General features: G+C 43.4%; 1 protein-coding gene across 4 annotated transcripts in view; it reads right to left on the bottom strand.

The window, feature by feature from the left end:
• Positions 1-2,672: 2,672 nt before the first annotated feature.
• Positions 2,673-27,535, bottom strand: part of PLEKHS1 (pleckstrin homology domain containing S1) — a 37,146-nt gene continuing 12,283 nt past the window's right edge. The window contains exons 3-16 of one of the 4 annotated variants that reach the window (XM_047702080.1): positions 26,805-27,399; positions 25,945-26,035; positions 25,024-25,070; positions 17,271-17,359; positions 17,038-17,144; positions 16,325-16,459; positions 14,704-14,779; positions 13,724-13,840; positions 11,681-11,806; positions 10,514-10,620; positions 9,833-10,039; positions 9,026-9,127; positions 7,713-7,848; positions 2,673-5,045 (exon numbers count right to left, since the gene is read on the bottom strand). In XM_047702080.1, the coding sequence (XP_047558036.1) occupies positions 4,866-5,045; positions 7,713-7,848; positions 9,026-9,127; positions 9,833-10,039; positions 10,514-10,620; positions 11,681-11,806; positions 13,724-13,840; positions 14,704-14,779; positions 16,325-16,459; positions 17,038-17,144; positions 17,271-17,359; positions 25,024-25,070; positions 25,945-25,991 (1,476 nt within the window). In that variant the 5' untranslated portion in view covers positions 25,992-26,035; positions 26,805-27,399 and the 3' untranslated portion in view covers positions 2,673-4,865. Of the gene's footprint in view, positions 5,046-7,712; positions 7,849-9,025; positions 9,128-9,832; positions 10,040-10,513; positions 10,621-11,680; positions 11,807-13,723; positions 13,844-14,703; positions 14,780-16,324; positions 16,460-17,037; positions 17,145-17,270; positions 17,360-25,023; positions 25,840-25,944; positions 26,036-26,804; positions 27,400-27,535 lie in introns of those variants that run through there. The other 3 variants (XM_047702081.1, XM_047702082.1, XM_047702083.1) reach the window with 3 other exon arrangements.

Raw genomic sequence — 27,535 nt, 5'->3', positions numbered from 1 at the left:
TGAATTTTATTTAATTTTTGTTAGTTCAAATTGTAAAAGTCACATGTGGCTATTAGCTACCGAATCGGGCAGCTCCAGAGCCTAGGACTGTGAGTGCAAGATTCCCATAAACCCTTAGTTTTCCAGAACCATCTAGCCAGAGTTGGTATTGACAATGCCTTCTGAGATCCTTCCAGATCCTTGACCATTAGACAAAGAATTCATTAACTCAGACCCTTTTAAAGACTTTTTGCAATAAAACACATTTCTTGCATATCTGGAAATTCAGCTTCACTAAAGAACTCTGAGTTAATCCACATTCTGAATCTGAAAGACCTCTCCCTTTGGGCCTGTTTATGATACTTTAAATTCTCCTTATCCTAAAAGAAACTCTCTTGGCATCAGCTCTGAAGAGAAAGGTGGGGGGCGAGGGCCATTGTGGGCTTGGGCTTCTCAGTTTAGTAAAGAATTATTGTTACCTGGTGCCTGAATGGCTTAGTGGGTTAAGCGTCTGTGTTCCGCTCAGGTCATGATCCCAAGGTCTTGGGATCGAGTCCTGCATCAGGCTCCTTGCTCCCTGGGGAGCCAGCTTCTCCCTCTGCCCCTCTCCCGCCACTCGTGCGTGCTCGCTTTCTCTTGCGCAAAAATAAAATCTTTAAAAAATAAGGAATTATTATTTCCCACCTGTCTTCTCTGTCTCTCCCTCTCTCAACACAAACACGTACATATACGTGTGTGGCTCACTCTACATAACCCCAGGTGCCTTTCTTAGAATCGACTGAACCGTTTGTGTCCTCAGCAGAGAGACAAAGTGGGAAGACAGAGACTCCCTCTGGTGTGGGTTCTAGAGGCTCGAGGCCATGAGCAGGAGGGAGCGCCCAGGGAGATGGTGAAGGCCTTGAGGTGAAGCTGTTGGCCTGGGAGATGGAGGCGTGGCCCGGGCCTCAGGGAGCCCAGGTCAGCCTCTTTCCCATGTCTGGGCTCTGGTTTCTTCCCCAGCCAGACTGCAGCGCTGCACCAGAACAGTTTATAATCCGTTCTTGTTACTGCCTTTCCTCTACAAGTATGCCTAGAACAGGGCCTCCCTGTGGGGATAAGGGTCAGTCACTCTGCGGGCCCTAGCCCCACCTTTGCCCATGTTTATCCGCCTGGAACCAAGTTAGAATGAACATCAAGACAGTTCTGGAAGCAGAGAGGTCACAGATGGTGTAATGCACTGAGGAGGGGTGTGGATGTGGCTGGGGGTGGGCAGTGTGAGGCGGTCTGTCCCACCCTCTCTGCTCTGGGGAAATTATATGAGGCACACGTCTGTTCAGCCCTGGCCTGGAGACCTGCCCCCACCTCAGCAGACCATCCTCCAGCTCTCAGCCCAGGGACAGAAGACGACTCCAAAAGCTGGGGGACACACGCCTTGATCACCAGACTTCCGGGCCAGTTCAGTCAGCAGCTTTCCTTGGGGTCACTACCTTTGTTGGGAGGAAGAAAGGCCCCTCACTGGGCAGGGACCTAGGTTGAATCCTGGGGGAGAGTGGCTGGCCCCTGGCTTGGGGAAGGGGAGGCACAGAACAACAAAGGCTGAGGAGGAGGAATGGCCTGCAGGAATGGCTTTACCGGAAGCCAAGCAGTAGGTTCCTGTCTCCATCCAATACCAGCTGCATCTAATGGCCTGTGGAGGCAGCAGGGTCAGGATCCTATGGCCTCTGGCAGGCCCTGGTTAGGACATCTCCCACCCCCCCACCCCCCTGGGACCAAGAGCAAGGAGCGACACTGGGCTTCTCACCTCTGGAACAGAGTTCTCTTTGGAAGAGGAGGAGGCAAGGGGTTGCCACCATTAGCCTTTTCCAGAATTATTGAGAACTGTGGGCCCTCACCCGTCAAAACCACCCACGTGCCCATTCCATGTCCTGCAGCCTCTCAGAAGCCACTTTGCCTCTTACCATGACCCCGGGGCTGCTGCCCCTCAAGGGTCCCTTGTCCACCTAATCCAATCATCTGGAAGTGGCCGTTAAAATGCAGATTTCAGGGCCCACCCTGGACCTAAGGAATCAGATTGGGTTGTGGGTGGGGGAATCTGGGAATGTGCCCTGAGGCTTCCCTTTGGAAGCAAAGCCCTCAAGTGGGAGGTGCCCCTAGAGCAGGACCCGGCTTAACATGCCCCCAGCTGATTTGGCTACAATAGGAGGGCTGGCGGACCCAAGGCTGGCACAGCGCTCTCATGCTGGAGGGCAGAGAAGAGCCTGGTAAGGATATAGTTCATCCCAGGAAGGGCTTAGGGCCTGGTGGCTAAGCTCTGTCCATCTAATTTTAGCTTTTATTAGCATTGTGGTGTAGACTTCTGAGCCAAACAACGGGAGGACCTTTGGGCTTCAAAGGAGTGTATCTCCCCACATTGCTGGTTGCTGGACAGTTTTACTTCGATGGTTTTGCATTTCCTTTCCTGAAGTGGCTTGGTTTCTTACTTTTAAAGATTAAAAAAATATATATATTTATGTAAATTCTCTATTTTTATAGAAACATACTTATTTAAATGTATGTTTATATAATAAATGTAAATAAGATATAAATATAAATCTATTTTAATAAGAAATATACATTTATATAAGTATATATTTATATAATAAATATATATTTATATAAATATATAAAATTTACTTATTTTCCACTTGTATTTTTTTAAATAAAAGTGACATGCTCATTGCAAAAAAAAAAAAAAAATTCAAACATAATAGAAATGCCTCCCCCACATGGCCAACCGTGCTCCTACTTCTCAGAGATTATTCTTACGGAACAAAACAGCATTGTCAAAGCAGCAGCTGCATAACCAGCACTGAGTGCTCACTGCGTATTGGGCAGTGTCCTAGCTGCCGTCCATACCTCACCCATTTAAACCTCACGACAACCAGATGAGCTAGGCATTTCTCTCTTATTAGGGTTGGGGAAATTTTGTATACACATATACATAAATGTAAATACCAATAATTTATTTTTGTAAAAATAGGACGATGTCATGCCTGCTGTTCTGCAAATTGCTTTTTTCTTTTTCTTTTTCTTTAAGATTTTATTTATTTTTTTTAGAGAGAGAGAGAGCACAAGCAGGGGGAATGGCAGAGGCAGAAGGAGAAGCAGGCTCCCTGCTGAGCAAGGAGCCTGATTCGGGGGTCAATCCCAGGATCCTGAGATCATGACCTGAGCCAAAGGTAGACGCTTAACCGACTGAGTCACCCAGGCACACCGCAACTTGCTTCTGTCATTCTTACTATATTGCAAACATCTTTCTGTGACTCACATGTAGAATATTTAACATCTTCAGAGCAACCAATCCCAGGAAGTGGGATTCCCAGGAAGTCCTCATAATTAAGCAATTCCTAAAGAATTTATTTTTTATTACAAAAATGCAGTGAACATTACAGAACAATCTGGGTTGGGTGAGTATTTCCATTGGACAGATTTCTGGAAGTAGGAACAGTAGGTGAATCCACACACATCAGATCATTCCGTTGTATACCTTGACCTGATACCATGCCATGTGTCAATGACATTTCAATAAAACTAGGGAGAAAGCAGAGTCTTCAATCCAGCTTAAAAAAAGAAACAGGAGGTAAGGATTTTTAGACAATCTGGATAACAGATCTGTATTTGGATGTGTCTTCTGTCTGCTGAAGGTCTTTTCAAACCTCAGTCCAAAAACAAAGTGAAGATCAGGACATCTGTTTCTCAGATTCTTAGATTTCTTAGATTCTTTTCTGCCACTATACAGCTATGAAACTGGGAACCACAGAGGATACAGCTTTACTATTGTTCCTTTCTGACATGCTGTGTTCTGTCAGTTTCAGGCCTACAACAGAGTGATTTGACAATCTTGTACATTACGCTCTGCTCACCACAGTTAAGTGTGGTCACCAAACAATATTATTGTGGTATCATTGCCTCTATTCCCCAGGCTGCACTCTCCATCCCGGAGACTGCCTTATTTGATAACTGGAAGTTTGTACCTTTTAATCTCCTTTGCCTACTTCTCCTGTCCCCTCCTTCTGGCTGGCCACCACCAGTTTGTTCTCTGTATTTATGAGCCTGTTTCTGTTTTGTTTGTATTAAACGTTTGGGGCCTTGATGTCTTCCGGCACAAAATGACAACGTGGTAAGACATATTTCCTGAAGCCTCCTTATGCTCTAACGTTCCCAGATTTGATTAGTCCTTTCACTCTCTGCCTCCGTTTTCCTGTTTATGAAAAAAGACTTGATGTTTTTGGCTTGTAGGATCAATTACTGTATCAATTAGTTAAAACCTTTCAAATTCAGAAGTGTTAAGTCATTGCCTTAATTCCTTGTAGAGAAAACAGATCTTTACTGTATATGACCTGAAACTGCTTTGACTTCTAGAATAGTTACTGGGTCTTTAAGAAAACAAGATAATTATTGAGTCCAAGAGACGACTCTGCCCGGCATTTTGGACCAAGGACATGACAAGGAGCAGGAGGTGTTTGGGAGAACTGATATGATATCACATCTCTCTGGAACCTTGCGTTCCTGGAATGAGCATTTCCAACCGTATGTTCCCAACAGAGAAGGGATTACGTGGGGTACCGCCTCACAGAACACACCGTGTTCATCTTACATGAGGGACTTACCCAATCTCGGTGGTGTGTGGGACAAAGTCTGAGATATTGAGGCCTTCCATTTCCTCTGTGTTCCACAGTCATTACCACCCTTGGCCCTCTCAACATCCCGGATGCAAATAGCCAGAGAGGGGAGTTATCCCCGCCGTTAAGATGTAGATGCCGAAAATCAGAGAGCTGTGTTAACTTGCCTCGTCTCACACAGCGGTGAGGGGCAGAGCCCCTGCAGAGTCCAGGGACCCTCTTTGCTCCTCTGCGGGTCTTGGCCTGTTACTCTCCACTTCCTTTGCACTGACCCTTTCTAATGGCCGGACTCCTCTTCAGTGTCTTCCCAGGTCCAGACTTACCCAGTTGACAAGGTAAAACACGCTCATTTTTTAAGGAGCACGTGCAGGAGACAGCATGAAATTTCTCTGAATTTGGGATCCGGCCGATGGTGAGTTTTATTTTCTACAAGTAAGAAGGAAACTAAATGACTAAAGATTATCCTTATGATTGATTGTTCTCAGTCTGTCCTCATTAACACCCTCTGAAGCTGGTTTTGAAGAAAATCCTACCATGAACCACAAAATCTGGGCAGAGGAGCAACGATGACTTACATAGTCAGGTGGAGGATGGATTTTACTTTCTGGCGGCCGCCAGCCTGAGTCTTTAGGGTAGACCCGATGGGCCCAGTTGTACCAGGATGTAAAAGCTTCTTGAAACTAGAAAATCCAGATAAAACCATAAAAAACCAGCACAAACAAGGCTGGACAAGCCCCGGACAAGATCAGGGGGAAATTAAAATTTGATGTGTTTCCCCTATAATCTAGCATCTCCTCCTTTCTTTTTTTATACACACCCCTTCCCCCCAACCCTTTAAATCTCACATGGCCTTCTCTCAATGTCCCTACCCTGTCCTCAACCCAACCTCCTCGTCTCTCAACTGTAGCCCAACAGGAGGGAAAGTAGATGGGATCAGTCCAAATGCTCTAAAACAATTAGGGCCCTTGGCTGCCCCTCCTTTGGTTCCACACATCCCCCTCCTTCCAACATTCTTTTCCCTTCCAAGGACCAGCTATTTGAATTTTTAAAGAGAACTGGACATCCATTTTAACATAAACAATAGTCAGGAATGGGAGGGGGGATGGGAAAGTAGAAGTTTTTGATTTCCCAGATAACCATGTTGGCGAACGTCCCATATTTCTCCATAACATCTAATTGTTATCCAATAGAAAGGGACAGTCAAAGTCAGCACAGGAGAAATGCTGTTGTTGCCTTCCACACAAGATGCTTCACAGTCTAGAAAGGAAGTCTTGGTACTCTGTAGTTAGGAGTGCCCAAGTGAACTTCCTGCATTTGCTCCCCAGCAAACCCTTCTCCACACCCCACCCACCCCTCTTTTTGGCTTCAGAGCTGATGCCTAGCTCTTTGGATCAAAGTACTGTTTGGTAACATTCAGAAGATTATATTGAACACTTGGCCGCAGGGTAGGTTTCTGGCCAAGGAAATACATTATAGTCCCCTGATTGTTGGACTGAGCCCCTGACATCTACTTCTTTTCCAAACTCCTTTCCGGTCTTCAAAACCCAAGCCAGACACCACCTTCTCTGAGATGCCTTTCTGGTCTTCCTCAGATAGATTCACTCCTTTTCCCTCTCTGTTCCCATGGCCCTCTGTTCACATCTTAAAGCACACACTGTACTGTAACTAGCATATAATGTGCCTATTTGATCCATAATATGTGAGCTCCTTAAGCTTTGGCTGAGGCCATTTATGTAGCTCTAGGACTTAGCCCAGGATCCAGCATAAAGGAAGTGTTCAGTCAATGGTGAATGAGTGACTGAAGGGAGGAATGAGTCCTTGCCCTGCCACTAACTAGTTATGTCCCTTAGATAATTCCCTCACCCTTGCTGGATTTCCCCATTTAGAGAATATGGATATGTTTTTTGGTTAACCAATGAGGTTATTGTATAATGCAGAAGAGATAAGAATTATAAACCTTGGAAGAAATTGGAGAGATCATCAAGCACAGTGGTTTTCAGGAATTTTAAGCCAAGGAAACGTTTCTTCCGGGAGAGCTAACAGAGCCAATGTAGGAAGCAGATAAATGACAAATGTAGATGATTCTTGTTGAAATCTTATATGCATACTGTCCCCTTATTCACCTCTTCCTCAAGTCCTTGTCTCTTACGGGCCCAAGGAGCACAGGTTGAAAACCAACTATCTCACCGTAGAGAGACAAAGGTGAAGCCCAGAGAAGAAAATGATTTTCCCAAGGTCATGTGGCATGTTAGAAATAAACATAGGCCGGGGAAGGAATTTGCCCCACTGAACCAGCACCCACAGGAAGAGCCATGGCTAGCCCTTTGAGAACATACATAGTTAATACACACTCACACGTTCTGTTTAATTCTTCTAATAACTCTGTGAGGAAGATATGGTGAGGCCAATTTCTGAGATAAGGAGCCTGAAGAGTTAAAAAGGGGACCCTGGCCCACGTGCCCCAGCCAATAGTTGGAGAAGGAAAAGCAGTAAACGCAACAGAGTGCCTAGTGTGGGCCAGTCCCATTTGTAAGCACGTGATACCAATTATGACAGTTAATTCTCCAACAATGAGTATGAGCCTTACTCCCGATTTTGCAGAAGAGAAAGTTGAGGCACAAATTGGCTAAAGGAAATGGGACACACACCCTGAGCCAATGGGATTCCCTTGCAAGCTCCTTCCACCACCTCATGCTGTGTCTGAGGTCTTGGACCCTGATGTTCAGTCTCCTACCCCTGGCCCTCTCCAAATACTCCTTTATATGAAACAGTTTTGAAAAGCTTCTAAAATAACATTCTGTCGGGGCGCCTGGGTGGCTCAGAGGGTTAAGCCGCTGCCTTCGGCTCAGGTTATGATCTCAGGTCTTGGGTTCGAGCCCCGCATCGGCCTTTCTGCTCAGCAGGGAGCCTGCTTCCTCCTCTCTCTCTGCCTGCCTCTCTGCCTGCTTGTGATTTCTCTCTGTCAAATAAATAAATAAAATCTTAAAAAAAAAAAAATAACATTCTGTCATTTGCATGTATTTGCATGCACTGTTTAGACTCCACCCAAGACCTTGGTCTTATTCCTGGCCAGGGCCGGGCAGCAGGACTCACCTCCTTCTGGACAGACCGGCTGAGAAACAAGGAGGCCTCGTCCAGGCCATGGGGCTTCAGGTCGTTCACGGCCAAAAGATGATCTCCGTGAAAAAATAAGCATCCCAGGCGTGGGGGGCCTTGCCACTGAGCCACACTGCAATGAGACACGGCATTCAACTCAAGTGTGAGACTGCGCCCGCAGGACACAGACTAGGGTTCCCTGATGACCATCACAAGCTTCTTAAGCTATTGTGCACCACATCTGACGCAGACAAACTCCATTTTCTTTCGGAATATTCGCTCATCTGTCACTACTGTTGGACCCTACCCTTCTTCCAAAACCAACTCTAATCATACCGTCTCTACACAGTCCTCCTACATTCCCCTTCCTTTAATGACTCTCCCTGCCCCAGGACTTCTATTGCACGGTGGGAACACCCAATCCTTGTATATTTAAATCACATGCATTTTATATTTGCTTGTTTATGTGACTGTCTTTTTCACCAGGCTATGAGACCCCAGAAGACAGCACTACCTTCAAAAAATATTGTTTTACAGCCACGTAACTCCAAATAAACAGAAGCTGTTTAATAGGTATTTACTGAAAGGGAGCACGTGATGATTACACAATGACTATCTAATGAATAATACGTGAATGGAGGGATGAGCAAGCCCAGGCACAGAGAAGTCAACAGTTTCAGTCAAGTATTTACGAAACCTCTGAGATTGTTAGGAAATTTGAAAAAGTGGAAGATCGCGTTTCCTGCCCTCTTACAGAACTTGTCACCCCTTTACATTGAAGGGGTTTCTTCCCTTGTAAAAATGTAATCTTCCACCCAAACAAATTGCAAAGGTTTTAAAAGGATTTAGAATCAAATAAACAGTGCTGATTTTAAGAAAATTCTCTCTTTTGCTTCTGTCCCTGACCAAGAGGTGTCTGGAAGTCTTTGACCTTGGTCCTACCTTTTCTTTTAGACCTTAGATTCTTGTTGACTTCACACACTTCATTCATTTATCCCATAGTCATTGCTCAGTGATTAATGACTTAATAGTCATTGCTCAGAATGATTTCCCCGGACCATACCTATTCCTTTCTGCTTTTCTTTACCTTCCAAGTATCAGAATCTTGCTGCTTACTGGACTTTTGGGTCCTCCTATCTGCAACCCACAGCAACACCCTTCTTTCTGCCTCTAACCAAAGACCTTTGGTGATAACAGCAACACTACCATCCAAGCTCTCTGTTTTGCCACATACAGAGTTTCAAGATAATTGTTGTCTCCCTATCTTCCCACCCCATTTATAATCAAGAACCCTCAGATCTCCCACCTACCATATCTGACCTGCGGCTTCTGTGAGAGTGAGATAATTGATGATGTCGGAAGGAGAAAGGAACACATTTAGTTGCTCCACTTGGCCTTCATCAGGGATGTTACTATGAGATAAAATGTTTGTAAAAGTCACATCAGGCCATAGTCTCTGGTTCTGAACTGACTTCCTGAGTAGACTTTGCCCTCTTACATCTAAGATGGTATTTTCCAGCTAAAGATTGCCCCCCAGATTTGCAGAATATGAATTTAAGTTATTCATTAATGCCCTCCCTACCCCTCTTGGAATGTGGTAGTGCATGGCAGATAGTAGAGTAAAAAATGGACTAAGTTGATAATATATCACATCTATCTGCTCATTTCTCCACTGGAAATGATTCATAGAAACGACAATGGGAAGAGTGAAAATGGAGAACAATCTCATCAGATACCTCTTGGTATCACTCAAAGCCTATCCCTTCCCCCTCCCATTCTATAACCAGACACCATGCAACTTGTGTGCCCGTAATTTTAACTGTAGACATTGGGGGACACGCTACTTAGTTCAGCATGATCCAAAGTTCCAGGGCCTGAAATACTAGCCAGGGGAGAATTTTTAGAAATATTTGAAAATGTTACCCACAGCCCAGGGGACCGCTTTACTTCTAGCTCTGTTACTCACTGTCCATCTCATCAGTGAGAAGGGGAAGCTGGTCAAAATGTTGGCTGACTTGGAGATTTTTAGGAATTACTTTAAAATTCAAATTCTGAGTTAAAAAAGGAAAGCTGCCTTGCTCTAAGGGCCCATAAAGTTTTAGAAATTAGAACTTTACTTGATTAGAATAGATAATTGCACAACATTAAGCGAGGCCAACCCCTTTTTGTCATTCACGGTCTGTGCTTCCATATTGGCAGGTGGAAGACAAGAGTCACTTTGTGAGTCTTGTTCTTGTAAGTGAAGTCCCCTGTTCTGGATCTCTGGAACGGCCTGGGATTCCTTGTTGCTATCAGCAGTCTCGTGGGACATCTCTCTGAAAACACTACGGTATGAGAAATTAATACAATATCCTTTTTCAGCAGGTCTGTTTACAGCTTTCTATGGTCTGTGAATCAGATTTCAGTAGCTAGGAGCCTTGTGAAAACTAACAAGGTCTTCAAGTATGCCTAGCCTTCAGAATCACAGAATCAAACTTGACAGACTTTTCTTCTGAAAATGGAAATGGCATCAAAATAACCCTTGACATTGGGAGGACTTAGAGCGCAGAAGGGAGAATGCGAGTATACATTCAGAATAGAAAATAAGTTCCCCAGGAGATAGAATATGGTCTGAGGTGATCACTCAATGGTTTTCAGGAGGTAGAGAAATCATTCTCACGTCTTCTTGTTTTGAGACTATGGAATAATGGAGTAACTTGGTCTATGGCAACGCTTTTGAATTAATATGTCAACAGTAATGGTTCTAAAAGACTGCGTTGGTTAAAAATCAGTTTTAAGAACACGGCAATTTTACATACTAGGATTTCATTGACATGTAGTGATTCTCAGTTGTCTCGGAGAACTGGTCTAGACTGTCAGCCTCGGCAGATTCACCAGAGTCACTGGAAGCAACGAAAGTATTCAACTGCAGACAAGAAGAATGGACGTAAACGCAAGTCCACCAATAGCCAGGGACCTCGTAACCCTTCCATGATGGCCCTGGGCCCTGAAATGGTAAGTACATCCCCCACGGGATGAACAGTGGCCTTCATTCTAGGAGACTGGACTCGGAAAGCCTCTCCAACTCCAAGTCTGTTTCCTCCTCCTGGGTTCCCCCATGCTCCCAATATAGCGTTTTATTGGACTGCATTGCTGGACTGCATTTATTTTTCTGTTTCATCCCCAGGCACTTAATGATATGAACTCTTTTTCACAGCCGGTGCTACTGGAGGACCCTGTCACCTGGCTGGGCCAGACTTCCACACAACACAGGGCTGCAGAAGTCCTAGAAGTGCATCCTCCCCCCCAAGCCCCAAGAGGCTCTCCACAAACCCCTCATGACTAAGTCATTGGGGGAAATGGTTGATCCAGAACCCTGAGGGTTTTTAGCTGCCTGCCTAACAGATTCATCATGAACCCATAACTGGAAAAATCAGTTTTTCCGCTGCTCCCCTATAAATGGTGGACTTCCAGGGCCAGCTTTCAGGCCCCTGGCTTCACGTGGATGGCACCTTTGCCCTCTGGCCTGACGAAGCTGTGTTCAGGCTTTGTGAGGTCCCACAGCCCCCTCTGACCTCCTTGCCTTCACCCATGTATCTCCTCCTTCTCTGAACTTCTACTGCACAGTTTTGTACTTAATTTGCGGGGGCAGGGAGGGGGATCTTTTTTACCAATGGCCTTTTAGCCTAGTTTTACCAGCCTTACTAGTTCAGTTTTACGTGGTCTTCTCTCTGGAAATCACCTCCCCTGCCTTCCTTCCCTCGTGCACTCCATGCATTTTCCGAGCATCTCTCATCAGCATGGAGTCCTTTCTGTCTGGTATCCTGGGTGCTCCTATTCAAGAGTCAACACTGTGACACATCACCTGTGCCCCATTCATCACTCTGTTCCACAGAAGCCCGCCTAGTCCCCCAGGAACAGCACGCAGCCAGGGCCCAGCAAATATCTGTACAAGGAATGAAGGGTTAATGGATGGAGGGGGTTACCTCTAAAAGAATGCTTTTAGGACTAACATAATAACTCTCTTCTTCTGTATCTTCTGTAGTCTCTGACAAGAAATCATGTAGTAAATGGGCTTGTCTGAGTCCTGGAGAATTTTTTTCCATTAAATGCTGGATAAAGAGATGAAGACAGAATTAATTATTTTCTTTCTTTCTCCCTTTCTCCATCTTTCTTTCCTTTCTTCCTTCCTTCCTATCTTCCTCCCCTCCTTCCTTCCTTCCTTCCTTCCTTCCTTCCTTTCTTTCTCTCTCTCTCTCTTCTTTTTGCAGGGGACAGAATTAAACCATATGCTCTTTGGAAAAGCCATCCTAGATTAATTGAGTTGAGAAGATCAGAGGATCTTCCAAGGTTACAAGAAGAAGCCCACACAACTTGAACTTGCCTCTTGCATCTGGATCACCTTGGTGATATAAAAATATAAGCCCATCTTTCCGGCTTTCTCTACAATTGGGATCTGTAACTCAGAACAAGTGGTTCACTCCGGCGGGGCTGGGGGAGTTTGGGGGAGTGGTGTTCTAAAGGCACTTAGCTCTGCCATGGAGGTCCCCACCCGCACCTACTAGTTTTCACCCAGTGCCATCTGAGAAGGTAATTAGCCCACGATCAAGGCACCACACCTTCCCTCTTCCTGCTCAATATTCCTCTTTTGTGTTCTGCTCACATACTTCTATTGTTTCCATAGAAATGGAATTTGCTCATGTTGATCATGCGATAGCATGAATTATAGTCTTCAAGGTAATGCAGGTTCAACCAACTACCACCTTCCCTCCCCAGCAGATACAGGATAGTGTACTGAAGTAGCTGCTGTGCGTGGCAGGAGAATTGTTCTAAGTACAACTTAATTCTTCTAAGAACAATGCCTGGGAGCAGGGGGGTTTGAAAAGGTCTTGAATGTGTTCTAAGAAGTCCTTGAAGGAAAGGGATTTTAAAAACATAATCCTTTCACCTGTGTCCATTTCTCTGGTGCCAAGATCATGAAGCCAGACCACGCCTAGCTGGGGGTGAAGAAGGGTTCCCACTTAGTTTGGGCAACAACAAGCCCTAACAAGGCAGACAGTACTTGTAACTGGAGCTGACTGAAAAATCACGGAGTTGGAACACAGCGTGTGAAAAGGCAAGACAACCCCCAATGTTATCTTTAGGGAGAGGGGTATGTGCGTGAAAAACAAGAGGCATTTACTGAAAAGAGTTATCTTTTGCAACCCATTTCCTGCAAATACCAAATGAGGTGTTTGGGCTGGTGAATTTGATCCACTATAGAAAGCTTTTAAAATAGTTGGAGAGCTCCAGCTAGAAAGAACAGGAGCTTATGCTGTATTCACACCTGCTGCATACCCAGGGAGAAGGGAAAGTCAATGGTTATATCTCTGAAGGACAAAAGGTATCCATGGCAGAAAAAAAAGCAAGCAAACAATTACTCAGCCCACTTATCCAGACTTGGGAAGATTACAAATCTGAGCAAACCAGAGAGTATAATCACAAATCACTTTCAAGGGCCAGGTGCATTTTTTCCCCTCAAATGGATTTCACTAGAAAGAAAGACGAAGTCACACGCGCGCGCACACACACACACACACACACACAGGGAAGCAAGATTGATCTGGGTAAGTGAAGGAAATTAACAAGAACCTTGGTGTTCCCCCAGAAGTACAGATGATAGGGCAGAAAATCAAGTGGTGTTTCAGGAATCTTTTCACAGAGGTACTCTGTGCCCTCTGTGTGAAAGGGAGGAAAAGGCTGGCAGCCAGGCTTTTGGTTAGCTGGAGGGCTCCCCAGCTCACATACGTGGATGCAGGACGAGGGGCGCCCAGAATGAGTACCTTTCGAGGTAGGCAGGGCGAGCAGTAAGACTCATTGTGGTACAAGAAACAGACTGAACGTAAGACCATCACTAGCGCTATGAGTCATTCTTATGGTGGGTTAGGCTTAGAGCAAAGTGTCAGATACATTGGTAAGACTTCTGAAGCATCCGCGGACCCCCAGGCAGGGCGTCTGAGAAGGAGAGAGAGAGACGGGAGTCTGATTACCATGTCTGGAAGACTGTTTCTTGGTGTGGTGGGGCCGACCGCTTCTGATGTGCTGGAAGGACCAAGGAGAGGGCTGGGGTCTGAAGAGGGCCTTTTACCGCCCAGTGAGAATTTCTCCTGCTTACGGAAAAGAAATGTTACAATCAGGGCACGACTGATCTTTTCCCTGGAATTAAACAACAGCCTTGTGTCTGGGCTTCCTACCTCCTGTCTTTTACCACGAACATTTTTACCCCAGCCAGCCTTCTCTCACTAAGACAGGACGCAATCGTGCCTCTCTGCCGCTTCCAAACCTTTGAGGACTTCCAGCCTGGCCTTCAGATGCCCTGAGTTTCCCTAGACCCACCTTTCCAAAGCGACCCCTCTCTGCAGCCCACCCCTTGGCTCTGATCATTTTACTTATAGACCCGTCTCACTTTCCTTCCTCCTTGGCCTCCGCTTTCTTTGTCAGCATCGAACAACTTAGAAAACACGTCAAAACAATGCCTAGAGACCGAGTTTCATTTATAAAGGTCTGCCCTAAGAAAGGACACGTGTAAATTCGCGAAGGTTCTTGGGAAGTAAATGAAACACTTAAACCTATTAGTCTTTACATGAAAGAGATATTGCATTGAAAACGCAAGAGATAGGAAAAAGCATTTTTACAGAAACCACCCTAGACATAGTCATTCAAAAGGTAGCCGTTATGCACCTAGCATAACAATGATGGAAAATACTCTAGCTTCAGCGACTCTTAATATAATGCCACAGTTCCCCTTCACTCCTCTGGCCCCAGTAATGAAGACCTGAAGTGTCTTGCAAGACACAAAAGTATTTCTTCCTATTGTTACTCATAAAAATGACAAGGATGTACATTCTCCCACTTATTTATTCCTCATATTAATGCCAGTGGCTGAGAAGGAAAAGAAAAAGCTACCATTGTTTCCTCGTGAAATAGGGTGTGCTCGTGTGCCCTGGCGTTTCATGAGGGAGGGAGTCACCTGTGGGCTGTGGCGTGCTGTCTCTCCCCCAAGGCAGAATGATGACACGAAGGAGACCCAGTCTTTAATCTTCTCCCTGTAGATAGGAATAAACTCGCAGCTGGTGTGTGGCAACAATAGCACCTGTGTTCCTTTTGAACCAGAGAAGGGTTCTTTTATTAAGGTCGGAACAGGCAGTGGGAGCAGGTACCGGGGAAATAAAGATTTTTTTCTGAAGTAGCTTCAATGACCCACGGACTCCTCACCACCTCCACACTTGTGCACTAGAATTAATCTTCACCCCGCCTCTGTGAGGCGAGCGCAGGGAAATGGGGGAAGAACGCTGGAAAATAATGGTAATAATCACAGGGTTTGGAGCTCTTGGCTTTGACACTGATTTCTTTTGTGTTCTTAAGCGAGCCCCTTCACCTGTCAGTGCCACTTTTGTGTAGCTATTCTGGTATGCCTCCCTTCGGGGAAGGCATGTGTTTATGAAGAATGGGTTTGAATGCATTTATATAAATCACATCGTCTTTTCTATTGACTTTTCACGACGATGTAAAAAGAGAGCCTTTGGCCTTGGGCTTCATCTGCAACAGATCAAGGGTCTTCATACTTAGGGCGTTCGCTACCTCCTCTTCCTCCCCTGACCCTGGCCTTCCTGCCAAGCAGATGATCATCTATAAAGGATCCATTAGGCACTCTGCTAGCCCCAGGAGCCCCTCTTAAAAACTGAAGACCCCCTCAGGGATGAGTACTGCCCCTCCCTAACATAGGCAGCTTGTATAGTTGTTTGTGAATTTTTTTTTTTTTAAGATTTATTTATTTAAGAGAGGGAGAGAGCGGGTGGGGGGGGGTGGGAAGAGGCAGAGGGAGAGGGGGACAAGCAGACTCCTTGCTCCACAGGGAGCTCATTCTCACAACCCATGAGATTGTGACCTGAGCTGAAATCAAGAGTTGGACGCTGACCCAGGGGAGCCACCCAGGCATCCCTGAGTGTATTGGGTCCTTTCACATGAAGTGCATCTGGGGTGATGGTGATAGGGGTATGGGTTGAATTGTGTCCCCTCAAAAATTTGGATACTGAAGTCCCAACCCCCAGTACCTCAGGATAGGACCTTATTTGGAAATCGGGTTGTGTTGTTGTAGCTGTAATTAGTTCAGATGACATCGTACTGGCCTCCTAATCCAATAAAACAAGTGTCCTTATAAAAAGTTTGGATGCAGAGACACACACTCAGGGAGAATGCTGTGTGACCCTTAGAATTCTGCTACCACGAGTCCAAGAACTACCAGAAGTTAGGAGAGACTGAAACAGAACTTCCCTAGGACTTCAGAGGGAGGATGGCCCTGGGACAGCCTGATTTCAGATGCCTAGCCTCCAGAACAGTGAGACAATACATCTCTGTTGTTCTAGGACACCCAGTTTGTGGTCCTTTGGTATGGCCGCCCTAGGAAACGAATACTGGGATTTTTCAAGATATTGTCACAAATGGGGAAGACTATCAAGATGGTCTTGAAGGGTGTAGGCATGGGCTGCTGATCAAAGGGTGTTGTTTATCGGTTTATAATGTTTCATTTGTCTGTGTGTCTATTTTTTATTGGGCGCACAGGAAACACTCTGTGCTGTCTTACGACTTACCTGTCCTGGCCAATGAGGAAGTATTCCCTGTTAGTAGTTCGTATGGACATCACCTCATCAGGGAGACATTTAAACATCTTCTGTACAGATTGCATTTTTTCCTGGCCGTGTATGCCAACTTCTACACTGGAATTCCTGTCAGATACAGACACAAAGTGTTAAACAGATTTGAACATGAAGACTAGCGTTTCATATTAGGATTCAAAGTGAATAAAATTTAGATCTGTTTGATCAATGTCTGATAATTTCAGAAAAGACGTTTAGATCTGGTTCACCACTGATAGAGAATACTTTACTTAGCCTCAAACTTAATTCAGAGATTCTTTTTTCGGTTAGAGTCTTTGTTCTACAAAGTATCATGTTTTCTACTTTTCTTTTTGTACAAAATTTCTGAAAGCAAAGACAAAAAAAAGCCAATCTAAATACTTTTTAAAAATCCATGTTGACTTTATGAAGTGATGATTTTATCAGCCCTCATCCATAAATTAGTGAATCAAAATCTTTTGTAACTAGATGCTTATTGAGTAATAACTTATGAACTATAGCATACAAAACAAAATAAGTATTTTGCTATGTTTTACTCAAAAATGTTCCTCATTTTAACTTCTTTTCAGCAACAACTACTGTTGAGTGTGAAGCCTTTGGTTCTTTCAGTCAATGATTTAAATTTCGATTTGCAGGCAACTTGTTTATATTCTCAATTGGATACACACCGGTCGATTTCAATGGACCCTCGGCGATGTTGGTCTTTGTAATAGGAAAGACGAAGGCTCCTTTCCCCACTCTTGGAAAGAATGAAAAACCGCCTTTTCCAAGAAGACTGAAAAAAAAAAAAAAAAAAAAACGAAACCATTTTGCATCTTAGTTAAATCTCAGAAGAAAAGAAAGGATTTTTAAAATGCTCACAAGCCGGTGGGAGGCCTGTTAAATCATGGTACACACTTACAGCAGAGAAGAAAAGCTGAGGAGGTGGGGATTTAATAAAGTAATCTTGTTTGCAGACTTCATTTTCATAATAAAATGCCAATGGTTTGCCTAATAAAAGAAAGTGAACAGATTCAGTTTTTTCCCTGTAAATTTTGGAAAAGAGAACTGCTGCAATCGGAAAACACTATTTACCTCTGGAAAGGTCTGCAAATTATTCAGTTATGGGAAAGAACATCTCTAATGGGGCCAGGAAAACAAAGAAGACAAAGGACCACCACGGTTCCTCTTACTTGTCCACAATCAGGGCCTTCCTTCAGAAGACATGTGGAAGCTCCTTAATGTCTAGCTCTAGCGTCTGGGGGCACCTTGCTGGCTCGCTAGCTGTGAGCCAAGGTTTGTCTCTACTCTTGGAAGAACCAGGCTGAGGAGCAGGGTAATTCTGCCTCGCCTTGGCTTAGCAAACAAAAGCAAAACCACCTGCTATTGAAAATGAGGTGTCAGAGTGGTTAAATCACAAGGTTTCCCAAATATGAACTGCTTCTCAGTAAGTACTGACATGTATAGGGTCTTTTTTTTCCCCTGTATTTTCAAAAATGTCTTCCAGAAATCTGCACTACTTTTATTATTTAGAAAAACATAATGTTGTTATAATAAAATTTATTAAAAAAACAAAAAGAGCTTGGTTTTGCTTTCACATCCAGGCTGTTCTAGTTTGTCCTTGATTTTATAAAAGACAGACTTTACTAAAGAGTTAGAGCTTTTATATTAAGTGGAAACAGAGTCAGGATTAGGTAGCACAGTTGATGGGGCTACTATGCTATCGTCTATCTAGTAATTCTTTTTTTACACTTTTTTTAGAATAGTTTTTTTTTTCTTTTAAGATTTTATTTATTCATTTGAGAGAAAGAGGGAGAGGGAGCAGGAGCAGGGGGAGGGGCAGAGGGAAAAGCAGGCTCCCCACTGAGCAGGGAGCCCTGGGTGGGGCTCCATCCTAGGACCCTATGATCATGACTGAGCTGAAGGTAGATCCTTAACCGACTGAGCCACTCAGGTGTCCCTTCTTCAACATTTTTTTTAGAAAGTTTATTTATTGGGCACCTGGGTGGCTCAGTCATTAAGTGTCTGCCTTCAGCTCAGGTCATGATCTCAGGGTCATGGGATCGAGCCCTGCATTGGGCTATCTGCTCAGTGGGAAACCTGCTTCTCCCTCTCCCTCTGCCACTCCCCTTGTTTGTGTTCCCTCTCTTGCTGTCTCTCTCTCTCTGTCAAATAAATAAAATCTTAAAAAAAATAAAAAGTTTATTTAAGTAATCCCTACATCCAACTCAAATTCATGACCCTGGGATGTCACATACTCTTCCAACTGAGCCAGCCAGGTGTCCACAGAATTGAGTAATTCTTAGGCAGCTGTCCTCACCTTGCCTCCCTCTCGTCCCTCTGAAGCAACTCTGTCTGCTTCCCATCCCTCATCCCTATACACACACACCCCACACACACTGGAAAAGGAAAAGAAAAAGAAAAAAAGAGAAGGAAACAATATTGCTATTAGCTCTTCTTTAAAATCATCATGTGGCCTTGGATGAACACAGGTTTATTTACTGAACAAGTATTTGTAGAGCACCTTGGATCACCATCTCTCTGTTTCCTCATCTGTAAAATGGAGACAATAGCACTGACCTTACGAATTTGTGGTGAGGACTGAAGGAGTTAATACATGGAAATATCTCAGCACTGGGCCAGGCACACAGTAGGGCTCACTGAAGAGTAGCTATTATTAATCTGCCTATAACATAGGTCCTCTTTGGTGGTACTAAATTTAGAGGATTCAAGGGATGTAGGTATTTTATGAAAATTTGGTGTTGGAAGTCTCTAATAACATTGTATACAATTAGATGAATCTTTTTTTTAAGGTGGGGAAGGGCAGAGGGAGAGGGAGAGAGAATCTCAAGCAGGGTTCATACCCAGCATGGAGCCAGACATGGGACTCGATCTCATAACCCTGAGATCATGACCAGAGTTGAAATCAAGAGTCAGATGTCCAGCTGACTGAGCCACCCAGGTGTCCCTACAAGTAGCAGAATCTCAAAGTAAAGTAAGGGCGCCTGGGTGGCTCAGTGGTTAAAGCCTCTGCCTTCGGCTCAGGTCATGATCTCAGGGTCCTGGGATCGAGTCCCGCATCGGGCTCTCTGCTCAGCAGGGAGCCTGCCTCCTCCTCCTGTCTCTCTCTGCCTGCCTCTCTGCCTACTTGTGATCTGTCTGTCAAATTAAAAAATAAATAAATAAATAAAGTAAACATCTGTGAAGACATTGCCCAGTTTAGACATTCCCAGGGTGTCCCCAGTATTCACACAGACTACCAGCTCCAGAGCATAAAACCTCTGATAGTGTTTGTTGACCATGGCAATGGTATTGTTTTCTCCAGAACTGATGCTGAAGAATCACCAGCTCTCACCCTTCCATCAGCCTTATGGCCAGCCAATGATTAAATCATGCCTGTTTCACTTCCCAAATACTTCTGGGATCCATCCCTATTTCCCTGTTCCTATCAGCACCGCCTTCAAGATCTTCAGACGCTTCAGTACGTTTCAGTTCATGTGAATTCGAGAACTTTGCATGTTTTTCACTGTACTGTTTCCGTAGCTGTCCATTTGGACCCCCTAATTCCAGTCTTGACATCTTCAAATCCATTCCTGACATACCGTTGAGACTAAACACCAAATCTGACTGATCTAGGGCTTTGGGCAAAGACAGAAAAACAGAGACTGGGTCTACCAGACAGAGATATAAAATAGTGGTTTTCAAGACACTGAGCATGGGCAGCTAATGTCACTGATCCGTAAGAGATGGGAAACAATCCCAGTAAGTCCTACAATCCCCTTGAGAGAGATTCCAGGCTACAGCACAGGAAAGGGGAACTGAGGTGGAACCAGGCGATGGCTGGGTTGAGGAGACAGAGCTAAGGGTTCAGGGAGATCAAGGCTCTAGGGTTCACAGGACAGAGTGCTGGAGAGGGAAAAGAGAGGGAAGAGCTTCACACAAAGAATCACAGAAACATGCATCAAGTTCTTAAGTATTCAAGAATATAAATCAATATGTGGGTGTGAGGAAACTACCCGAGGCCAAAGAACCACTAGAAAAGATTAGAGGGAACAGTGTCTGTGCTCTTACAGAACCAGAAGAATTAACTGTTCCCTCCAGCCAGACTGGTAACATTTATAATTTATGGGGCATTGGGTAGGGTGCTTCAAGAGGTCTTGACTCAGTATTGAGGGATAATTATCTCTAGGCTGAGGACTGTTCCTTAAAAGGATCACATTGTTTCCAAAAAACTTAACTGCCTCCCAGGACAAAGCTCAAGGTTTTATTGAAATACAAAAATATGCAGCACCCAACAAGGTCAAATTTTTAATGTCTGGCAATGAATCAGAGACTACCAACTATGCAAAGAGGCAGGAAAATCATGGCCCATAATTGGGAAAATAATTGATTGAAATGAGCCTAGAACTGACACAGATGTTCCAATAACCAGAGAAAGCCATAAATACAGTTACTATAACTGTGCTTTATAGATATGAGAAATTAGGTGGAGATACAGGTGATATCAAAAAGATCCAAAGTGAACTTCTAAAGGTAAAGACTGCAATGTCCCAGCAACAAACAGACAAAAATACAGGACAGATAGCATGAACAGCAGATTTAGTGCAAGTGAAGACAAAGTACTAGGGACTATCGACATGAATGCAGAGGAAAAAGAATAAAAAAACATTAACAGAGCAGCAGTGCACTGTGGGACAATTTCAGTGGCCTACAACATAAGTAATAAAATCCCTAAGTGGGAAAGTGGACAGGAAAACATTTGAAGAAATAGTGCCAAAAAGTTTATAAATTTAAGGAAAATTATAAATCCACAGATCCAAACAAGGTCAGGAACCCCAAACACAGGTACATGAAGAAAATGGCATGAAAGCACATCGTAATCAAACTGCTCAGAACCAGTGATAAAGGAAAAAAAATCTTAAAATCAGCTGGTGGTGGAGGGATGGTGGTGGTGTTTGGAATATGTACACAGAAGGAAAAGGAAAAAAAAAACTAAGATATTAGATTTCTCACCAGATACAATGTAAGCCAAAAAAACAGTGGAGCAACATATTTAAAGTACTGAAAGAAAAACACTGTCATTCAAGAATTCTAAATGCAGCAAAAATATCTTTCAAAAATAAAGGCAATTTCAAGACATTTTTCAGACATACAAAAGCTAAAGGAATTCATCAACAGGAGGCCTGCATTGTAAGAAACATTAAAGGAAGTCCTCTGGCTGGGAAAAAAAATGGTATCAGTAGAAATCTGAATTTTATTTCCTGTTTTCCTTTTTATTTTCTTTTATTTTTTAAAATTACCATAAAATGTATTATTTGCTTCAGGGGTATAGGTTTCTGAATCATCAGTCTTATACAATTCACAGCACTCACCATAGCACATACCCTCCCCAATGTCCATCACCCAGCCACACTATCCCATCCCCTCCCACACCCCCCAGCAACCCTCAGTTTGTTTCCTGAGATTAAGAGTCTCTTATGGGGGGCACCTGGGTGGCTCAGTGGGTTAAGGCCTCTGCCTTCAGCTCAGGTCATGATCCCAGGGTCCTGGGATCGAACCCCGTATCGGGCTCTCTGCTCAGTGGGGAGCTGGCTTCCTCCTCTCTCTCTCCCTCTGCCTGCCTCTCCGCCTACTTGTGATCTCTCTCTCTGTCACATAAATTAAAAAAAAAAAAAAATCTAAAAAAAAAAAAAAAGAGTCTCTTAAGGTTTGTCTCCCTCCCCGGGCCCATCCTGTCTCATTTCTTCCCTCCCTACCCACGACGCCCTGTCCTAATGAAATCCTGCCACTTGCAATGATGTGGATGGAACTAGAGGGTACTATGCTAAGCAAAATAAGTCAATTGGAGAAAGATAATTATCATATGTTTTCTCTGATGTGAATATTTTTTGTAATAATTGTTTTTTATTTTAAGATTTCATTTATCTATTTGAGAGAAAGAGAGATAGTGAGAGAGAGCATGAGCAGGGGTGTGGAGAGGGAGAAGCAGACTCCCTACTGAGCAGGAAGCCCAATGTAGGGCTTGATCAGAGGATCCCAGGATCATGACCCAACCTGAAGGCAGACACTTAACTGACTAAGCCACCCAGGTGCCCCTGGAAATCTGAATTTATATAAATAAATGAAGAACACTGAATGGTAACTGGAGAGGTAAATATTTGAATTGTTTTTTTATTTTTAAATCATTTAAAATTCAACTGATTGTTCAAACAAAATACTAACAATATGTTGGGCAGGTTGTAGCATATGTGTAAGAAAAATACAGTTTCAATAAGTAAAATGCATGAAGGTCAGGAGGGGAAAATAGAAGTATACTTTTGTAAAATTCTTATATAGTATGTGAATTGGTATAATATCACTTGTAATAAGATAGACTGGGTTATGTTAAAGATACATACTATCAGCCCTAAAGCAACCACTAAAATAACAAAACAGTTACAACTAATAAGCCAAGAAAGAAGATGAATAGTATCATAGGAATACTCAATTAGTTCAAAAAGGGGCAAAGAGGAAGAAAAAGGGGAACAAACTAAAAAACGAGACAAATAGAAAACACCACGATGATAGACTCAGGTCTGATCATTTCAATAATCACATTAAGTATACATATCTAAACAATTCAATTAAAAGACAGAGATTAGTCAGAGTGGACAAAAAAGCAAGACCCAACCGTATGATACTTACAAGAAATGTATTTCAAATATAAAAAATATATAAATATATAAAAAAATATATATATTCAAATATAACAAATTTTTCATTTTTTTGGAAAATATTTTTAAAAAATACATTCAAATATTAAAAATGATATACTCAAATATTTTTTAAAAACCTGTATAGTACTTACAAGAAACATATTTCAAATATAAAGACACTAATAGGTTATAAATAAAAGGTCAGCAAAAGGACATACTATGCCAACAGCAGTCCAAAGAAAGCTGGGCTGGCTATTTTAACAACATATTTCAAAGCAAAAAAATATTACCAGGGATAAAGGTTTTTTTTTTTTTTATAATGATAAAGGGGTCAATTAATCAAGAGGACATAACAATCCTAATTACGTACCTAATAATAGAGCTTCATCATACATGAAGCAAAAACTGATAAAACAGCATAGAGAAATAGACAAATCCACAATTAGTCAGGGATTTCAATACCTCTCTCTCCATAACGGATAAAAAGAAATAGGAAGAATATCATAAAGATATAATGGACTTGGACAATTTGTTCAACACTATCAACAAACTCGTGCTGACTGATCTTTATAGAACACTCAACGACAGCAGAATGAACACCTTTCTCAAGGGCACATGCAATGCGTACCCAGGCAAGTCATGTTCTGGGCCATAAAACCAGTCTCAACACATTTGAAAGGATCCAAGGTTTACAAAGTATATTTTCAGAACATCATGGAATCAAACTGGAAATCAATAACTGAAAACTTTTAGGAGGGATGTATATGTTCATTATCCTGATTGCGGTGATGGTTTCCCAGGCATATACACATATCAAAACTCATCAAATTGTACATTTTAAATATGTGCGGTTTCTTGTATGCCATTTTCACCGCAAAAAGCTATTTCAAAAAAATACGACCAGCCTAAAACGCAAATCTAATGATGCCTTTCTCTTGCTCAAAAGGCTACAAGGATTCCTGGTCTTATGAGATCAAGGTCAGGCACGGTAGAGTGCCATGGCCTCATCCTCAACTCTCCCCTGTCCTACTTTCTACACCCGTTGTCCTTTGACACACCCTGCCTCTAACCCACCCACTGCCTTTTGTTCATGCCACCCCTCTCTGCTGAGACCTGCCCTTTTCCAATCTCTTTTCTTTCTTTCTTTCTTTCTTTAAAGATTTTATTTATTTATTTGACAGAGAGAGTGATCACAAGTAGGCAGAGAGACAGGCAGTGAGAGGGAGGGAAGCAGGCTCCCCGCTGAGCAGAGAGCCCAATAGCTCAAGGTCATGGTCTCAGGGTCTTGGGATCGAGCCCCGCATTGGGCTCTCTGCTCAGAGGGAAGTGTGCTTCCCCCTCTCTCTCTGCCTACTTGTGATCTCTCTGTCAAATAAATAAATAAAATCTTAAAAAAAAAAAAAAAGAGGAGAAACAAGATGGGATTGGGAGGGAGACAAACCATAAGAGACTCTTAATCTCACAAAACAAACTGAGGGTTGCTGGGGGGAAGGGGGTAGGGAGAGGGTGGCTGGGTTATGGACATTGGGGAGGGTATGTGCTATGGTGAATGCTGTGAAGTGTGTAAACCTGGTGATTCACAGACCTGTACCCCTGAGGCTAATAATACATTATATGTTAATTAAAAAATTAAAAAAAGGATTAGGGTCGCTAGCATCCTTTAAAAAAAATTAAAATAAATTACAAAATACTCTTCAGTCTTTTCTGGTCTAGTGTGTGTTTGAGTAACATCTCCAAGCGACAGATGGAACAGCTGGTTGATGAAAATCAGAAAATGTCAAATTTCTAGACAGGTGAGCTCTTACAAAAAAATGAACCGAATCCAACAGCCCCTGCCACACTCTCCATACCAAGAATCATTGTCCCCGAATGCCACCCCTTAGCCTCACTAAAACTGTCTTCTGGATCCTGGTTAGCTTGATGAGAATTGTTTGTCACGTTCAATAGTTTTTTACTTCAGAGAGTATACGCCCTGGGTACCTGGACTCTTCTGAGGTCTGGGTTCCATGATGGCTGTCTGTTCTCCTCTGTCAAAAGGAAGAGTGAAAGGCCAGTTAGTCCTCAAACAACAGTGTGCTTCACTGATAAGCCACTGGATCGTGGAGCCTTAGGACGGTGCCCACAAATGTCCCTGCGATGGGTTATCAGCCTTCCTCTTTCCAGTCTGCTCCTGAGGCTGATAGTCGCCACAGTAACAAGGTCACATCCGGGCAACTTGTGTTCACTGAGGGGCAGTTCTGTGGAGGTGTTGGAAGGAGCCCTGTTCCCTGGACTTTCCTGCTCCATAAGGGACTGTGACAACAAAGTCCCTGCGGGAAGCAGCACCAAGGAGGAGAGATAAGGACAGGGCACCAGCAGGAGGCTATGGACCCAATGCAGCTGAGGAAGCCTGTTTCGCCAAGAGGAAGCATAAGATAAACCCTCCTCCATGCCAGGAACTTGCTTCCTCCAGAGGGAAACTCAAGAGCAAGGACCAGGGCATAGCCCCGTTCTTTTAACCCGTCTCAGGTGCCTGCCTGGCTCTGGGGGTGAAACGGACTCCCGAGAGCTGGAGCTCTTTCCTGGTAGCTGTGGGGAGATCCCTTGACCACCTTGGCACCCCGCGAGAAGGGGGACCCCACAGGGGAAGGGCCTGGGGGCAGGGGAGATCTTTCCAACCAGGGATGTGTTGGTGATCAGAGCAAGACTCAAAATAGAGAACTGCGTCAAGCAAAGCAGAGCCAGAGCAGTCCCAGGAAGATGGGAGGCAGCCAAGGGCTCTTTATCTGCATTTTGCATGTTACATATAATACATATAAAATGTGTTAACATGTGTTAACATGCAAAAATTGTGTCAACCAACTCTAAGGCTCCTGGTTAATAGTAGGCTGTTTGTGGTTTTGGGGGGGAGTCAAAAGTCACCCGTGGATTTTCCACTCGGGGCGGGGGTCATCGCCCCTAACCTCCATGTTGTTCAAGACTCAACTGTGTATGTAGAGAAACAATGGATTTCCTACGGGACATATATTTTATATTATATGTATGAATTTCATATTACATATTTGCAATCTATGTATACATACATGAAATCCATTATATATGAAACCTATTATATAAATTTTGCTTCGATAACATAAGCAGTACAAACATAAGCTTATGTTATAGAAACAAAATTCTACATTATATATGAAATCTCATTCAATTTCATATATATATGTATAAAATACATAGATTTCACATATATTGTTCCATATACTACAGAACTGACACTACTTTTACAATTGTGTAATAAAATACATGGATTTCACATATATTGTTACAATACTACAGAACTACTTTTATAATGGTGTAGTACCCATTTTACAGATGAGAAACTGTTATCAGGGATACTAAGCAATTTGCCTTTAACCACATAACTAAAAAGAAGCAGAGCCAGAATTCTAACCTCAGAGTTGTCTGAACCACTTTGCTTTTCCTATTTAAGAAAGAAGAATTAAATCTTTTCATAGTTCGGCTTGCATTTCTTGTCATTGCCCACAAACAAAAAAAGCCTTTCAGATTTATCTCTTTGATCTATTCAGGAGAATCGACCCACTATCATTACCTATGACCTGTTTATTTTAACGTCATTTGGGATTTGATCGGTGTGATACCAAGAGGTCTTATTTCCTTCTGACTGTACAATTATGAACCAAGAACCCCAAACAGCAATTTTGCTCAATTAATATTTCAGATTACCACAGCCTTGGGAACCTAAAACATTCAAACCAAGCAGTACTTACTAGTAGCCGGGGGGTCGCTGGTTCAGTTCTCAGCAGAATGCCCCATCCATCGGTCTCCTGACCATATCACTGTTCGGTCTGAGCACTAACTGGTGAGGTGAAAATTAAATACAATCTGTTTGAAATGTAAACCAACAGGAAGTTCCTAAACTGCTACCTTAGGGAAGATTTTGTGCTGGCCTTTAGCTAGTGTGGAAGCTGACGTCCTAGGGGAAATCCCGGCCTTTCATTTTTGTGGCTTGGCACAGAACTGCCCTTGGCATTCCAACTGTCTAGCATCAAAAAAATAAGAGCAAACAAATTAAAAAAAAAAACAAACCCACAGTCTTTGTTCACAATCACAACGTTTCTTATTGAGAACATTGTCAGCCTTGCCTTGACCTCATACACTCATTACTGTTGCAATAATGCCGTTGCTTCCCCCCCACCCATATCCTCCCAACATCCTCCTGGGGAAGGTAGGGGAGATTCCTTTGTACCAGACGAGGAAACAAAAGCCTGACTTCAACACACTTGCACATGCCAAGGGTCCCCAGGACAATTTGCTTCTTCATCCATAACAGTTGTCATCAACAGGGTGGCACGAGGCAGACTCCTAAAAATAAAAGTTTTGCTCACTCTCCACCCCCTCTCCACTGCTTGTGTGCTCTCTCTCTCTCTCTCTCAAATAAATACCAAATAAAATCTTTAAAAAAAAAGGAGTGTTGCTCACAAGAGGCATGGTAGTCAAA

Source organism: Lutra lutra, chromosome 14, assembly GCF_902655055.1.
Source record: "Lutra lutra chromosome 14, mLutLut1.2, whole genome shotgun sequence".
NCBI classification, from domain to species: Eukaryota; Metazoa; Chordata; class Mammalia; order Carnivora; family Mustelidae; genus Lutra; species Lutra lutra.
Note: the sequence above shows the minus strand (reverse complement) of the source record. Positions and strands in the feature narration are given on the sequence as shown.